The sequence below is a fragment of the Ptychodera flava genome, chromosome 5 (genome assembly GCF_041260155.1).
Source record: "Ptychodera flava strain L36383 chromosome 5, AS_Pfla_20210202, whole genome shotgun sequence".
Taxonomy (NCBI): Eukaryota; Metazoa; Hemichordata; class Enteropneusta; family Ptychoderidae; genus Ptychodera; species Ptychodera flava.
The window spans coordinates 24,493,963-24,510,932 of NC_091932.1; the positions used below are offsets into that span (position 1 = coordinate 24,493,963).

Sequence of the window (16,970 nt, forward strand, 5' to 3'; positions counted from 1 at the left end):
CAATGGCACCTATATTGATTTTGGAAACTCCTGAGTCTTGAGTGCGAAAAGGATAGGTCGAATTACCAGGTACACTCCCGTACTCCCCCCCCCCCCCGCTTGCTTTAAAAAGTAGTGATACGTGGCCCTCTTCGAAATTCAAGTCCAGGAGCCGTGCGTAAATGTTCAAACACACAAATCCTACAGATTTCATGCTCAAGCCATTTTCACGTTTGGCTTAATAATTCACAGTTTAAAAAAAAAAAAAACAAATAAAAAACCCCCCAAAACTTAAGTGTGAAGGCGATTATGTAAAATCTAATATTGCACGGATGACTCACAAATATATTATTGTCAAACCCTTTTAATGCAGTAATACTTCCTATGCAATGAACAAAAGGTACATTTTGCTTCTGCTCTTCACAAATACAAGTCGTGCGAACGCGGGCGCCCTCAAGCGTTCGATATCAAGATCACAGAATCGACTACCAAGAGGACACTCCTTTCAGCTATTATATCGTCATAAAAAGTGCCAAAATTTTCGACTCTAAGTGAAGACCCAGTTTTTCAGTGAGCTCATATGATATGACATTGTACCCTTCTGCATAAAAAAGAAACAATACTTATCAAAACATGCAAACAGATTCGAAGACACGTAGTACATTGTCTTGCTCCAAGTCTTTGGGCAAATAAATATTAAAACAGAATAAAGTGTTTGGAATAACCTTAAGCAGACTGTTATGTTAGTGGTAGGCTGTTGCGTAGATCGTGAGGTGAACGCGTTTACCCAGGCAGTAACTGCTGCCGTGAAAAGTCAAGCGACTGAGAGCCAGTCTCAGTGTTCAAGCTTTTCTGCGTCTTCAGCAATCAATGAGCCTTGATACACAGAGGAAACACCTCCTTTGCCCCTTTTAAATTTGCATATTCCAAAATATTGTAAGGTTAACACGAGATCTGGAGACGAAAATTTGCGATTAATTACATATGCTCTCTTGTAATTTTTTCCGCTTTGAAAAAATTGACAATTAGGTTAGATTTTGCATTGTATGCCCACTAATTTTTTATCTTTTTTTTCAAATTTTCATAGAGATGTTTCGGCCTACATCACGTTGATATTTGTTTGAAAATTAGATGTTTTCGTTATTAATCAGCCACAATATGTATCAAAGATGTAAAGGTCGACACCTGAACCTGTTGCATTTTTTTCCCGATTACAATCAATTACTGCATGAAAATGTTTAATATTTAAGATGTGATAATATCCCGCATACTGTTAACTTTGAGACAGAAAGGGCAACACGATAGCCATAAAGGTTAGTCGACGTACAAGGGCTACAGGAAAGACAAAAAGACAGGCGCCTCGATGTCACCATGCAGAGCATGCGCAGGCTTGACAGATAAATCTTGGGCGGCGATTGGAAAAAAGACCAGACACGTATAGGATAATATTTTGGACTCTAAGTTTCACGGATAAGGATAGAGTCAGGGCTTTCTTTAAACAATCACGAGACAATTGTTTTCGTTGATATGGCAGGTTTTAAGTGTAGTTTAAACTGAAACTCTATTTTAAGTCACGACAATGGGTAGACAGCAAGTTTGGAGACTACAAACGTAAGTCTCAGGAAAAGTTATAATTTTTCCAACGATACAAGGGTGGTTGTGTAACTCGATTCTTGTAAAAGCTTCTGATAAGATAAAAAAGGAAAGAATTCAGTGACATTTTACCAACAAACCATAACCACCTTGTATCACACTTAAGGCACTATTTAATTTAAAAGGGATTCGGCGAACGTTTCTAAAACAATGGTGTACAATAATTTAGATCAGTTGTTCTGAATAATTGTGAAGATAATTTAGCAAGTACAGAGCTATTGCTTCCAGGACCTTCAAAGGTACACGTTTTCTAAAATTCACCCTTGAGAGAGAGAGATTACATATTCTGATCGCTTATCATCATCAGGCCTAGGCTTCAAATTCTTGGAAAGATATAACGACAGCCTATTAAGCTTGTAAAGTGATAAAGAATAACATAATTATCTCGATTTATCGGGTCGAATATGGTAATCTGTACTGTTGCAACTTTAGGACTGATCCGATATCAAGATGCATTGTGTATCAGAAATTTCATGCACTCGTTGAGTACAAGTTTTCACGTTTTTTTGCAATAGAATTTCTTGCTATCGTTAGATTTTTGAGGTAGATGTGTTATTTTGCTGTTCTCTATAGCTAAGTACCATGGATGGATGACGTATGCACATATGTGTTTGGAAGAAGAATGCATGATGGGAATATTGCCGGCTCACTTTCAATTTTGTTACAGGTTTCTTGCTCGTCGGGCCTGCATTGATGACGTCATTCATTCACATACAGAAGGTTGCATAGCCATCCCATGCATTAGGTTTTCGTTCGAAACAAACGCCAGTGTTTCAAGTTGAAAATTTTATCGTGACTTTGCTTCATTGCCATACATCGTGAACCCCCACCCGGGTCAGAAGGCTAGATTGCCGGCTTTAGAAGAAATTCAGTGCTGGTTGATAAATGACCATCGTAGCTGAGCAGCGATGCAGTGGCGATAATAATCCCTCCTTTCTTCTTTATTGCAAGGACGAGTGTTCATACCGTTTCTCATTATTTGAGCATTAGGCAGCCATATTTCAAAAGTTTTCCGATATGAAGAAAGTAAAAATTCTGATAACGATTTTCTTGATATGGCGAACAACTCTAATGTATTTTGGAAAACCGTTATCATGTTTGGTCCATTGATTACTTGCAAGGTGTTCTTTGATCAAGACAACTGATTAACGACTATTACGTTATTACTATAGTGAGTTCAATTAACTGTCGTTAAAAGTGATGTTCATTAACGTTATTAACATTGGTATCCTCCCTTGTATTTTAGCTCGTTGACTGCTCCTGGTAATCGATAACTAAAGACAGTTGTCTTTTTATGTCATGGCCACATGTCACAGACAAGTTCAATGTTATTTCAGATCGACCTGCCTGTGAGCGGAACGTGAACGCGAACCCTAGCTCCGACAGTGAAAACTCTTTTCTGTCAATCAAATTCAGAAACAATAGAAACAAATTTACCGAAATTTGAAATTCGAATGGTCGCCATTTGTCGCCAGTTCGCTTCACCGAGCCGTTGTATAGTGTATTGTTGTATTAAAAAAAAAAATCTCTAGAAGATGATTGCTAGTGTGTCTATATCAGTGGTATTTGGCCATGTCTACTTCGAGCGAGTAAAATCTGTTCCCATGCATTTTTGTTTGTGTAACTATACATTCAATCCAATTAGTGGTCACGTTTCATAAAAATTAAACATATAACTTGTTAATTATGCATACCACTGTCCGTAATTTTCACGATTTATTATTATCAGTTAGGACCAGAGACGTAGCCATAGAGGGCGTACGTCGCAACATGCGCTCCGGGTACCCATGTACATCATGTACTGGCCATGTGGCGGCGCTGTGATAACAGCTGGTTGATCACTTCCAGGTCCGAACTTCGAACGTAACACTCACAACCCAAACCTCAATCCCCTCCTGAAGAGTTTAATAATACTTTGCGTGCATGGAAGGATATATCGGCTTGCCTTGGCATGGAGAGTGGAAGAGACAGCTCAACCCTTGCTATACTCGATACTACAGGGCTGCTACTAGTCTGAGGTGTCCATTGACAAATGTTTGGTTGACGGTATCTCTGGATCCCCATGAAAAGGAGCAACGTAAGTTAACAATGTAGGAACCAGCCCTGTGTACAATGTTGAGTGTTCCGACGTTATACGGCCTCCCACCACAGCTGTATAACGCTGAGTTAGGTGCGGAATTGTGTCTTTTCCTGAAAGCCATTTCTAAACTACATGTATTCCCTATGGGGGCTAAACTAGCTAAAAACGATAAACACGGCAAAAAAAAAAAAACAACGATAATTATCACTTTCTAAATAGCGTTCTAAGTTTAGAAATTAGCAGTAGTTTAGAAAGTTTAGAAAGTCGGGCCTTTGGTTGAAAAAATTTTTCCAAGGATATATCGGATAAAAACGATAATTATCACTTTCTAAATAGCGTTCTAAGTTTAGAAATTAGCTGTAGTTTAGAAAGTCGGGCTTGGAGTGAAAAAAGTTTCCCAAGGATATATCGGATAAAAACGATAATTATCACTTTCTAAACATCGTTCTAAGATTAGAAAATAGCTGAAGTTAAGCTGAAGTTTAGAAAGTCGGACTTTTTTAGGTTGAAAATTTTTTCCAAGGATATATCGGATAAAAACGATAATTATCACTTTCTAAATAGCGTTCTATGTTTAGAAATTAGCTGTAGTTCAGAAAGTCGGGCTTGGAGTGAAAAAAGTTTCCCACGGATATATGGGATAAAAACGATAATTATCACTTTCTAAATATCGTTCTAAGTTTAGAAATTAGCTGAAGTTTAGCTGAAGTTTAGAAAGTCGGGCCTTACGTTGAAATTTTTTTCCAAGGATATATCGGATAAAAACGATAATTATCACTTTCTAAATATCGTTCTAAGTTTAGAAAATAGCTGAAGTTTAGCTGAAGTTTAGAAAGTCGGGACTTAGGTAGAAAATTATTTTCCAAGGATATATCGGATAAAAACGATAATTATCACTTTCTAAATAGCGTTCTAAGTTTAGAAATTAGCTGTAGTTTAGAAAGTCGGGCTTGGAGTGAAAAAAGTTTCCCAAGGATATATCGGATAAAAACGATAATTATCACTTTCTAAATATCGTTCTAAGTTTAGAAAATAGCTGAAGTTTAGCTGAAGTTTAGAAAGTCGGGACTTTTTTTAGGTTGAAAATTTTTTTCCAAGGATATATCGGATAAAAACGATAATTATCACTTTCTAAATAGCGTTCTATGTTTAGAAATTAGCTGTAGTTCAGAAAGTCGGGCTTGGAGTGAAAAAGTTTCCCACGGATATATGGGATAAAAACGATAATTATCACTTTCTAAATATCGTTCTAAGTTTAGAAATTAGCTGAAGTTTAGCTGAAGTTTAGAAAGTCGGGCCTTAGGTTGAAATTTTTTTCCAAGGATATATCGGATAAAAACGATAATTATCACTTTCTAAATATCGTTCTAAGTTTAGAAATTAGCTGAAGTTTAGCTGAAGTTTAGAAAGTCGGGACTTAGGTTGAAAATTTTTTTCCAAGGATATATCGGACAAAAACGAATATTATCACTTTCTAAATAGCGTTCTAAGTTTAGAAATTAGCTGTAGTTTAGAAAGTCGGGCTTGGAGTGAAAAAAGTTTCCCAAGGATATATCGGATAAAAACGATAATTATCACTTTCTAAATATCGTTCTAAGTTTAGAAAATAGCTGAAGTTTAGAAAGTTTAGAAAGTCGGGACTTAGGTTGAAAATTTTTTTCCAAGGATATATCGGATAAAAACGATAATTATCACTTTCTAAATAGCGTTCTAAGTTTAGAAATTAGCTGTAGTTTAGAAAGTCGGGCTTGGAGTGAAAAAAGTTTCCCAAGGATATATCGGATAAAAATGATAATTATCACTTTCTAAATATCGTTCTAAGTTTAGAAATTAGCTGAAGTTTAGCTGAAGTTTAGAAAGTCGGGCCTTAGGTTGAAATTTTTTTCCAAGGATATATCGGATAAAAACGATAATTATCACTTTCTAAATATCGTTCTAAGTTTAGAAAATAGCTGAAGTTTAGAAAGTTTAGAAAGTCGGGACTTAGGTTGATAATTTTTTCCAAGGATATATCGGATAAAAACGATAATTATCACTTTCTAAATAGCGTTCTAAGTTTAGAAATTAGCTGTAGTTTAGAAAGTCGGGCTTGGAGTGAAAAAGTTTCCCAGGGATATATGGGATAAAAACGATAATTATCACTTTCTAAATATCGTTCTAAGTTTAGAAATTAGCTGAAGTTTAGCTGAAGTTTAGAAAGTCGGGCCTTAGGTTGAAATTTTTTCCAAGGATATATCGGATAAAAACGATAATTATCACTTTCTAAATATCGTTCTAAGTTTAGAAAATAGCTGAAGTTTAGCTGAAGTTTAGAAAGTCGGGACTTAGGTTGAAAATTTTTTCCAAGGATATATCGGATAAAAACGATAATTATCACTTTCTAAATAGCGTTCTAAGTTTAGAAATTAGCTGTAGTTTAGAAAGTCGGGCTTGGAGTGAAAAAAGTTTCCCAAGGATATATCGGATAAAAACGATAAATATCACTTTCTAAATAGCTTTCTAAGTTAGAAAATAGCTGAAGTTTAGAAAGTTTAGAAAGTCGGGCCTTACGTTGAAATTTTTTTTCCAAGGATATATCGGATAAAATGATAATTATCACTTTCTAAATAGCTTTCTAAGTTTAGAAAATAGCTGAAGTTTAGAAAGTTTAGAAAGTCGGGACTTAAGTTGAAAATTTTTTTCAAAGGATATATCGGACAAAAACGAATATTATCACTTTCTAAATAGCGTTCTAAGTTTAGAAATTAGCTGTAGTTTAGAAAGTCGGGCTTGGAGTGAAAAAAGTTTCCCAAGGATATATCGGATAAAAACGATAATTATCACTTTCTAAATATCGTTCTAAGTTTAGAAAATAGCTGAAGTTTAGAAAGTTTAGAAAGTCGGGACTTAGGTTGAAAATTTTTTTCCAAGGATATATCGGATAAAAACGATAATTATCACTTTCTAAATAGCGTTCTAAGTTTAGAAATTAGCTGTAGTTTAGAAAGTCGGGCTTGGAGTGAAAAGAGTTTCCCAAGGATATATCGGATAAAAACGATAATTATCACTTTCTAAATATCGTTCTAAGTTTAGAAATTAGCTGAAGTTTAGCTGAAGTTTAGAAAGTCGGGCCTTAGGTTGAAATTTTTTTCCAAGGATATATCGGATAAAAACGATAATTATCACTTTCTAAATAGCGTTCTAAGTTTAGAAAATAGCTGAAGTTTAGAAAGTTTAGAAAGTCGGGACTTAGGTTGATAATTTTTTTCCAAGGATATATCGGATAAAAACGATAATTATCACTTTCTAAATAGCGTTCTAAGTTTAGAAATTAGCTGTAGTTTAGAAAGTCGGGCTTGGAGTGAAAAAAGTTTCCCAAGGATATATCGGATAAAAACGATAATTATCACTTTCTAAATATCGTTCTAAGTTTAGAAAATAGCTGAAGTTTAGCTGAAGTTTAGAAAGTCGGGACTTAGGTTGCGTTCTAAGTTTAGAAATTAGCTGTAGTTTAGAAAGTCGGGCTTGGAGTGAAAAAAGTTTCCCAAGGATATATCGGATAAAAACGATAATTATCACTTTCTAAATAGCTTTCTAAGTTTAGAAAATAGCTGAAGTTTAGAAAGTTTAGAAAGTCGGGACTTAAGTTGAAAATTTTTTTCCAAGGATATATCGGATAAAAACGATAATTATCACTTTCTAAATAGCGTTCTAAGTTTAGAAATTAGCTGTAGTTTAGAAAGTCGGGCCTTAGGTTGAATTTTTTTTCCAACGATATATCGGATAAAAACGATAATTATCACTTTCTAAATAGCGTTTTAAGTTTAGAAAAAAGCTGAAGTTTAGCTGAAGTTTAGAAAGTCGGGACTTAGGTTGAAATTTTTTTTCCAAGGATATATCGGATAAAAACGATAATTATCACTTTCTAAATAGCGTTCTAAGTTTAGAAATTAGCTGTAGTTTAGAAAGTCGGGCTTGGAGTGAAAAAAGTTTCCCAAGGATATATCGGATAAAAACGATAATTATCACTTTCTAAATAGCGTTCTAAGTTTAGAAATTAGCTGTAGTTTAGAAAGTCGGGCTTGGAGTGAAAAAAGTTTCCCAAGGATATATCGGATAAAAACGATAATTATCACTTTCTAAATAGCGTTCTAAGTTTAGAAATTAGCTGTAGTTTAGAAAGTCGGGCTTGGAGTGAAAAAAGTTTCCCAAGGATATATCGGATGAAAACGATAATTATCACTTTCTAAATAGCGTTCTAAGTTTAGAAATTAGCTGTAGTTTAGAAAGTCGGGCTTGGAGTGAAAAAAGTTTCCCAAGGATATATCGGATAAAAACGATAATTATCACTTTCTAAATATCGTTCTAAGTTTAGAAAATAGCTGAAGTTTAGCTGAAGTTTAGAAAGTCGGGACTTAGGTTGAAAATTTTTTTCCAAGGATATATCGGATAAAAACGATAATTATCACTTTCTAAATAGCGTTCTAAGTTTAGAAAATAGCTGTAGTTTAGAAAGTCGGGTTTAGGTTGAAATTTTTTTCCAAGGATATATCGGATAAAACGATAATTATCACTTTCTAAATAGCGTTCTAAGTTTAGAAATTAGCTGTAGTTTAGAAAGTTGAACTTTTACGTTGAGAAACAACTCACCGGATATGTCGGATAAAAACGATGGTACAGCATTTCTATTGTAATGTTTTCCCAGTGTTTGAAGGGAAAATGTGTGAGTTTGTAGTAGTAGTCTTGTAGAACCAGGAAAATACTATTAGTTTCCCCAAGAAGTAAGGTTTAAAATCCAAAGCTCAAATATGGCTTGGCCAATAGACCCCGAGAGAGCATACTTCCTATAAAATTGACCATTGCGTTTGGCAAGAAGTTGAATGTTACGAAATAGAGAAATATGACAGTGAGTCAGCATAAAGACAATTTGTGAAGAGAAATTGTAAATATTTGTTTTGTCCGTCAAAAACAAAGTCTGTCAAATAACCACCCGGCTAGACTACGTGTTATGAAAAATAAACCAGATATTTGACGTGGAGACGAATGTACATAATGTACTGCCACATTTCAAATGACCAAGGTGTGTTGAGATTATCTTGATCGCGTCCATTTGTGCAGATTAAGTAATGGTGCAAATTAATGCTAAGGGCCTTATTAAACGTGTTGCCCCTGTGGTTGCCAAGGTGTGTTGAGATGGGTCCACAACGATCGCGTCCATTTGTGCTGATTAATGCAAATTTATGCTAATGGTCTTATCAAAATTGTTGCCGGCCAGGCCGCCATCTTCCAGCTGCGTGCTCACAGTAAGAGATTGAATCATTCAGAAAATGGGGCCTGAAGTGAAAAAATTTTTCCTTGATATATCGGATAAAAACGATAATTATCGCTTTCTAAATAGCGTTCTAAGTTTAGAAAATAGCTGTAGTTTAGAGAGTCGGGGTTGAGTGGAAAAAGTTTTGCAAGGATATATCGGATAAAAACGATAATTATCGCTTTCTAAATAGCGTTCTAAGTTTAGAAATTAGCTGTAGTTTAGAAAGTCGGAATCAGTGGAAAAAAATTTCCAAGGATAAAAACGTTGGTACACCATTTCTGTTGTCATCTGTATATTCCCTAGTGTTTCAAGGGGAAAAGTGTGAGCTTGTAGGAGCAGTCTTGTAGAACCTGGAAAATACTATCAGTTTTACCCAGAAGCAAGTTCTAAAAGCCAAAGCTGAAATGTGACTTGTCCAATAGACCGACGAGATATTACCTCCAAATTAATGCATTGGCCCTATCAAAAGTGTTGCCGGCCAGGCTGCCATCTCCAGGCTGCGTGCTCACAGTGAAATGTGGAGTGCGTGAGATGAAGTCCCGCAAACTTTTCCAAGAATATGTCGGAAAAAAGGCTGATACAACGTTTCTGTTGTCATCTGTATATTCCCAAGTGTTTTATTAAAGTAAAAAGTGTGAGTATGTAGGAGTTTTCTTGTAAAACCAGGAAAATACTATCAGTTTCCCCCAGAAGTAAGTTTTAAAATCCAAAGCTCAAATGAGCTTGTCCATTAAACCAAAAACGGAACAATACTACCACAGTTCTAATGACCAAGGTGTGTTCAATTACGATCGCGCGCGTCAATTCGTGCTTCAAGTTAATGTTAATGAGGCATTGATAAGGCTATTAGCATTAATTTGCACCACAATGGACACGATTGTCGTGGAACTATCTGACCCTCTTCTTGTCTGTGTCTGAACACACCTTGGTCATGCTTGATTATTTACATTCGTCTTCACGTCACACATCTGGTTTATTTGTCATTAACACTAGCGGTGGCTATTTGACAGTCTTTGTTTTTGACGGTCAAAGAATAAACATTCACAATTTTTCGTCATCGCTCACTCAGAGCCACATTTCTCTACTTCATGACATTCAATTCTTGCCCGTTGAAATGGTCAATTCAATAAGGGGTGCTTTTCTCGCGGGTTTATGGAAAAAATCACATTTGAGCTTTGGATTTGCCGCTTGGCAAAACTGATACAGTATTTTCCTGATTCTATCCGACATATCCTCGAACAAATTTTTTCACCCAAGGCCCGATTTTCTAAACTTCAGCTAATTTCTAAACTAAGAACGCTATTTAGAAAGTGATAATTATCGTTTTTATCCGATATATCCTCGAACAAATTTTTTCACTCAAGGCCCGACTTTCTAAACTACAGCTAATTTCTAAACTTAGAACGCTATTTAGAAAGTGATAATTATCGTTTTTATCCGATATATCCTTGAACAATTTTTTCAGCCAAGGCCCGACTTTCTAAACTTCAGCTAATTTCTAAACTTAGAACGCTATTTAGAAAGTGATAATTATCGTTTTTATCCGATATATCCTTGGAAGAAAATTTTCACCCAAGGCCCGACTTTCTAAACTTCAGCTAATTTCTAAACTTAGAACGCTATTTAGAAAGTGATAATTATCGTTTTTATCCGATATATCCTTGGAAGAAATTTTTCACCCAAGGCCCAACTTTCTAAACTTCAGCTAATTTCTAAACTTAGAACGCTATTTAGAAAGTGATAATTATCGTTTTTATCCGATATATCCTAGAACAAATTTTTCACCCAAGGCCCGATTTTCTAAACTTCAGCTAATTTCTAAACTTAGAACGCTATTTAGAAAGTGATAATTATCGTTTTTATCCGATATATCCTCGAACAATTTTTTTCACTCAAGGCCCGACTTTCTAAACTACAGCTAATTTCTAAACTTAGAACGCTATTTAGAAAGTGATAATTATCGTTTTTATCCGATATATCCTTGGAAAAATGTTTTCACCCGAGGCCCGACTATAAACTTCAGCTAATTTCTAAACTTAGAAACGCTATTTAGAAAGCGATAATTATCGCTTCTGGCTAAACTTTCTAAGTTTAGATTTAGATTTAGACAATTCTAATTTAGCTTTCTAAACTTCCAGCTAAACTTTCTAAAACGATAAAAACACAATTCCGCACCTTAATGATAACGCCGGGAACACAGAGCATTGAACGCAGAGCTATGTAGGAACTGGATAGGTGCGTTCAAAAGCTGTATAATTGCACACAGATTTTGTCAAAAAAAACCCAAACTGGCAAAGCATTACGCATTAGGGGTAGACTTGGTTAAAGTCTGTGATTTGTGAATGTTTGAGTTTTGATTTTTGTTCTGCTTTCATGTGAAATGCGTGAGTGGGGTGAACACTATCCCCGGAATCACAGAAACTACCTCATTACTGCGCAGACTCAAAGGTAACGCGTTCAATTGCTGGGAAAACCTGGCCTGGCATGCAGTGCCTGGAGTTGCTAGCTCTCTATGTATACTACGGTACACCGGCAACTCCGGGCACCTGTGGCCTGAGCTGACAAATTCCAACGTTTGTATGAAATGCGAGAGACAGAAGAGAAACTATTAAAAATGATTTTATTTTTTTTTAAATTCACCGACTTGAACCAAGTCTACATTTGGGGTGCAGGGTGGACTTTTTGCTACCCTGGTTGGGAGGGCAGGGGGTCTGGAAGATTTTTGAAAAAAAAGGAATATTCCAAGAGACCGCCTTTAAAAAAATATCCAGCGAAGGATCAAAAGGGCTTGACAGCAGACATGAAGTAGAAATAATGCACCGACAGATGCTGTCAGTCATTACTTTTCATTATTTTTGGCGCCCCCATCTGGTGATTTCATTTTATGGCACCCAATTCTCATTTCATCCTTCATTTTAGCACATATTTGAGTTATGCCCTGTTATGATTAATATTTTCACTAACACCTTGGCTATTGTTGTAATGTACATGTATTCTCTGCTGCACAAGCATTGCTTTCAAATGGAGCTACAGTCATGATAAAAAGCGCAAACCTAAAATTGTACATGAAGATGTACCAGCAGTCGTAATTGGGTGCAGTTTTCGATTTTATGTGTAATATGTGCACAACACTATACTGTTGCCAAGAATTCAAAATGAAAATTGATTTTGTATACTTTATCAATGACAATTTATGTTACACTGGGTAACTTTTATGTGGAGGTCAGAGTGTGAGAATGGGGAAACCAGATATTTGAATCTTGGGATATCAGGTCTTAGAATATTGAAGTTTCACAGTTCAAATACAGTGACAGACTGACAATTTTGTTAATGCTCAATTGACTGTGCCTAGGCATTTTTGTAACATTGACCACAATGTTTGTTTTGTAGGTTGAGAATGATCTATAATGCTGTGTGGTTGACAGTTGTTGCATTTCTGTGGGGCGCTACAAACCCTCTTATCAAACAAGGAAGTGCGGGAATTGATAAGATCCAGAAATCCAATGCAGTCTGGCAGTTTGTGGCCGAGATTACATTTCTTGCAACGAATTGGAAGGTAAGCCATGATGAACCTATCTAGTGCATATATACACCAAGAATAAAAATATGTTCAAGAATATGATTGGTGTTAATGTCAATGCACTGACAGGTGTGGTGCTACTCGCCACCGAATCACGTGGTGAATCAGTACATGCCAGTATGTACATTTCACAACGGCAATATTGAAGTGCATTGCTGTAAAATGTCTTAGCAGTTGCTAATGACATGAAGATATTATGAGACAGGGCAAAACCAACTTTAGGGCAAAACCAACTTTACTGAGTTACATAGACTTTCCCCAAGTCTGTGGGCTCTCAAATATCATAACAGAGTGAAGTGAAGGAACGAAACTTCAGAAGACGTTGCGTTAATGGTGAGCTTAATGCTATCGCCAAACATTTGGGGAGCAAGTGAATAACTACAGCGTAAGCCTGAAAATACCAAGTGACTGGCCAGTCTATTGTGGTTGTAGTATATAATGAAAGATATCAAATGAAGATAGCCAGTGTGATGACTCACTTTCTTTCTTTCTTTTCTTTGTATGCTTTTAATCTCCGTAGTACATTGTACCGTTTCTCATCAACCAGAGTGGCTCGCTAGTTTATTACCTGACTCTGGCATCTGCAGGTTGGTGGAAATTATTTACATTTATAGTACTGGTACATACTGAACATACCGGTATTTTGCTGCTGTAATGGATATCATTAATTAAAAAGAAAAACCAAACCAAACTATGTTGTTGAAAGGGATAAACCCACAGAAAATAAAAAATGTAATCTCAACTTTACTTTGCGAATGTAAATTTGTCCCTCAGACTTTTTTGATGTACATTACACTGAATTGGTTTTCCATTGTAAAACATAACATTTGCATTTAGACTTTGTAAAGTCAGCAAACTTAAATGCTAACAAACTCTGGTAGTCTCTCCATTCTAATAAGTTCACCAAATTGTCAAATAAACGTTTGTGAATAAAACACTACATGACGTTTGTTTTCTTTTTTGATTTCCTTCTGAACAGACTTGTCACTTGCTGTGCCTATTACAAATTCCCTGACATTTATTTTCACTACTTTGACTGGAAAATTACTGGGAGAAAAAATTGGTAATAAAGGTAGGTAATAGTGTACCTTGCATTGCTTGATGCCAATGGGATCAATCTTCAGCATACTGTAAAATGTCGTTTTGCCTAGCATTTTACTTTTTGGCATATTTAATAGGTCTGTTGATTTGCTAGTTTAGGATGTCAGTGATTTAAACTTTTCCCTATATTTACTATAGGATATCTTGAGCTAAAGTAAAAACCCTCAGTGCTGATTGCAATTAAAGCGAGATAACTCTCAAAAGGGCATGCAAATTTTTTTTAAGATTTTTCATGGAAGTAAAAATAACATAACATAAAGAAGTCATGAGTTCCACCCTGTGAAGAGCTAGTGGATAGTATCATGTTTGTATTTACAAATATTTTCTAATCCAGTCATATAGTCTTCAGTATCAAATTCAGATTTTCCCCAGAGTTTGGTCAAAAACTGCAGGCAATGCAAAGTTGTATTCATTGAGTTTAAATACGATGAACAAATTACAGAAAAATTCATTAAAATTGGTGACATGTTGCACTGAAATTTTGGCGAGAAAATTCTACCGCGCTAAAAGGGTTAAGATGGCAGCCATTCTAAGTGACCCCGTAAGCAAATGGACAATGTGTAGCATGTCTGAACATTGTACCTGCAACTTATTTATTGTCATCATTCAGTCTTATACAAACAGCCAATCAGCTACATGTACACAAAAGACTTTATTTTCTGATTCAAGTTGGCGTAAATAATGATATGACCTTAAGTGACCAAATATCAGTAGATACACATTTACAAAATGTGAAAGGAAGGTTGCATTCATGATGCCTCAGGCTGCTGTGACATGTACGAAAGGTCAACACTGAATAGATTTATTGCACGGTCTGCTTCAGTTCCTGTATAAATTTAAAGGCACAGGGGCTGCAATTTTCTTGATTTCATATTTAAATTGAAATTGGTTCATAGAAATGTTCTTACTGAGAGATGTTTACTCAAGTATAAGTATCGACTGAATGGGACAGCATCGGGAGGTTTCAGACAAACACTTAATTAATGGATGCCGCACCCAAATATGGCTGCCTCCATACATCTACATGATAAACAACGTAAATGTGCATGTACACTTTTGAATCTTTACAAATACAACATGATACAACCCACTGAAAGGACGGGAAGGGTTTCACTCCACTTTGACAAAAGATTCTCTGTTTTTCACGTAATATGGTAAGATTTTAATAATGACGGGAAATTTAAAATGAACAAAAATCTGTGAAAATCTGTTCAATTTCTTGACTATTTCTGCCACAAGCAAACATTGTTTAGGCAGAATATTTGAGGAAAGTGGACAAAACTTAAGGTTGGACAAATTTTGAAGAGTTGCAGCTCATTTGGCTTTAAGTGACTGCAAAGGTCAACTTTATACAACGGTGTCTGTAGTCAATCTGATTCCCGTAATTTTCTGACTTTGCCCTGAAATGCCAGTGAATATTTGAGGCTCCTTTTCTGCACTCTATATGCAATATAATTTCAGAATTCCGGTTGTTTCACACAGTAAGTATTTACACTTCCCCAATTCTCTCATCTTTTGTGTCATTTCATTTTTTTTCAACAGAAACTTATATTGGAATGGTGTTTGTTGTAGCTGGTGTGTCTCTCTGTGTTATGGACAAGGCCTTCACTGGAAAATCGTGACCTGATGACATATTTACGTGATCATGGTTGTGTGATGAAATACTAGCACATGGTGTCATATATGTATATGGTAATGATGTATAAAATAACAGACATGTAAAACAAACTGGCCAAGAAAAACAACAGCAACTCTTGTTCACACTTTTTTACATCAACCTTATACTAGTATTCTGCCTTGCACACTGAGACATGGTGAGTTGCCAGTTACTTTGATATTGTGATCAAAGAGTCAATAGCTGTTACTTTTGATTATCTTCTCATTGTTGTTTCAAATGTCAAATTTCTTGTTCAATTCCTGTAAACATGCAGAGATACACAGTATTCAGCTTGCCAAATTAGCCTGTACATGTACATGTGTTTACTACATTATTGTTGGCAAGCGAATTCTGGTCAAAACAGGTCTCTTAAAAGAGGTCAAAGGTCACACCAGTTAGGTCACTCCCTTTTTCAAAATTCTTTAGATTTATTGGTCTAGGTTCCATGAGGTCATAGGTATACTGTTCAGTGTTCTGTGTCCACAGCTCATAGAAGTTTCAATAGTCTTTGAGTTGACAGAACTTAAGTTACTGCTTTGACAAATCCTATCCAAGACATACTTATACCTAACATGTATGATCATGGAAATCAATAAGATGCTGATTTACCAATGTGTATCAGTTTCAGAATTGCTGCAACTGCTGATTTTTTTCATAATTTTTTCCCAATTTTGTTTTATGTTTAGTGATAGCCTTTCAGACTAACAGTTTACTGTATGTTTTTCCAATGAAAATACAACTGGTTGACTTTGTTGAATGAGAATTCAATTTTTGAATAAATTTGTGTGAAATAAGTCATGACACGCTTCTATCATTATTTAATTACAGAGAGTACCACGCTATTGACATTTAATTTGGTGTTTTTGATTAAATGGAAGTTTCTACAATTAGGACACCCCAAATCTTACTGAACAAGGGCCAAATTCATTAAGCAATTGGGATATTCCCCACAGCCAACACGCCTTGGGGACAGATAGTCGGACTCTCATATTTCTACAATTCTTTTCTGATCTACCACTTGTTTGGGTTCATTATAAAGCTCTTGGATAATGAAAACACTTTCACTGGCTTAGTTTTTCGAAAATCCAAACTATTATCTTCCCCATAGAGTTAATACAGGAATGGCGGCCATTTTGTAATTCCAAATATTGCAAAATGTTGGGTAATTTGTTATGCTAGTTCCCAATTTTTATGTTGATTTTTTTAAGAGAATGGTTGACCGTTTCATTCAGGAAAGTTTGAACAAAAGCTGAAGTCTTTCACTTTCGAGGCACATATTACACCTTAAGGTAGTTCGCACCTCAAAAATGAAAGACTTAAATTTTTTCTCAAATTTTCCTCAAGCAGACTGTCAACCATTCTCTCTTCAAAATCACAAATAAAACTCGGGGGTCATCATCCAAATTTTGAGTACTAGAGAAACAAATTATCCAACTTATAAAATTCCTGATTTTCACAAAAGCAAGCCTGGGAAAACTTTGCTTACTCCAAAAGCTTCAAAATAAGCCCTAACAAAACTGAAATTTAAACATTCAAGAGTTTGAATGTCTGTCACTGATGTGTATTCTACATGAAGAAGCTCTAAAACATGTTCATGAAAACTATCATGATGAATCTTGATTCAAAA

At 35.5% G+C, this 16,970-nt stretch overlaps 3 protein-coding genes across 4 annotated transcripts in view; 2 read left to right on the forward strand and 1 right to left on the reverse strand.

Moving 5' to 3' along the window:
* Window positions 1–16,970, forward strand: part of LOC139133344 (NLR family CARD domain-containing protein 4-like) — a 543,607-nt gene that overhangs the window by 144,412 nt on the left and 382,225 nt on the right. Inside the window, exon 1 of one of the 2 annotated variants that reach the window (XM_070699893.1) lies at window positions 3,470–3,792. The exons of the other annotated variant lie outside the window; for it this stretch is intronic. The gene's annotated coding sequence lies outside the window, so the exon portion shown is untranslated. Of the gene's footprint in view, window positions 1–3,469; window positions 3,793–16,970 lie in introns of those variants that run through there. 2 annotated transcript variants of the gene reach the window in all.
* LOC139133341 (NLR family CARD domain-containing protein 4-like) overlaps window positions 1–16,970 on the reverse strand; it is an 87,212-nt gene that overhangs the window by 60,289 nt on the left and 9,953 nt on the right. The gene's annotated exons all lie outside the window — the stretch shown is intronic.
* LOC139133351 (transmembrane protein 234 homolog) lies at window positions 3,515–16,136 on the forward strand. The gene is made up of 5 exons (XM_070699901.1): window positions 3,515–3,709; window positions 12,396–12,561; window positions 13,106–13,172; window positions 13,565–13,657; window positions 15,229–16,136. Exons 2-5 carry the CDS (start codon window positions 12,403–12,405, stop codon window positions 15,306–15,308), a joined length of 399 nt encoding a protein of 132 aa, XP_070556002.1. The 5' UTR covers window positions 3,515–3,709; window positions 12,396–12,402; the 3' UTR covers window positions 15,309–16,136.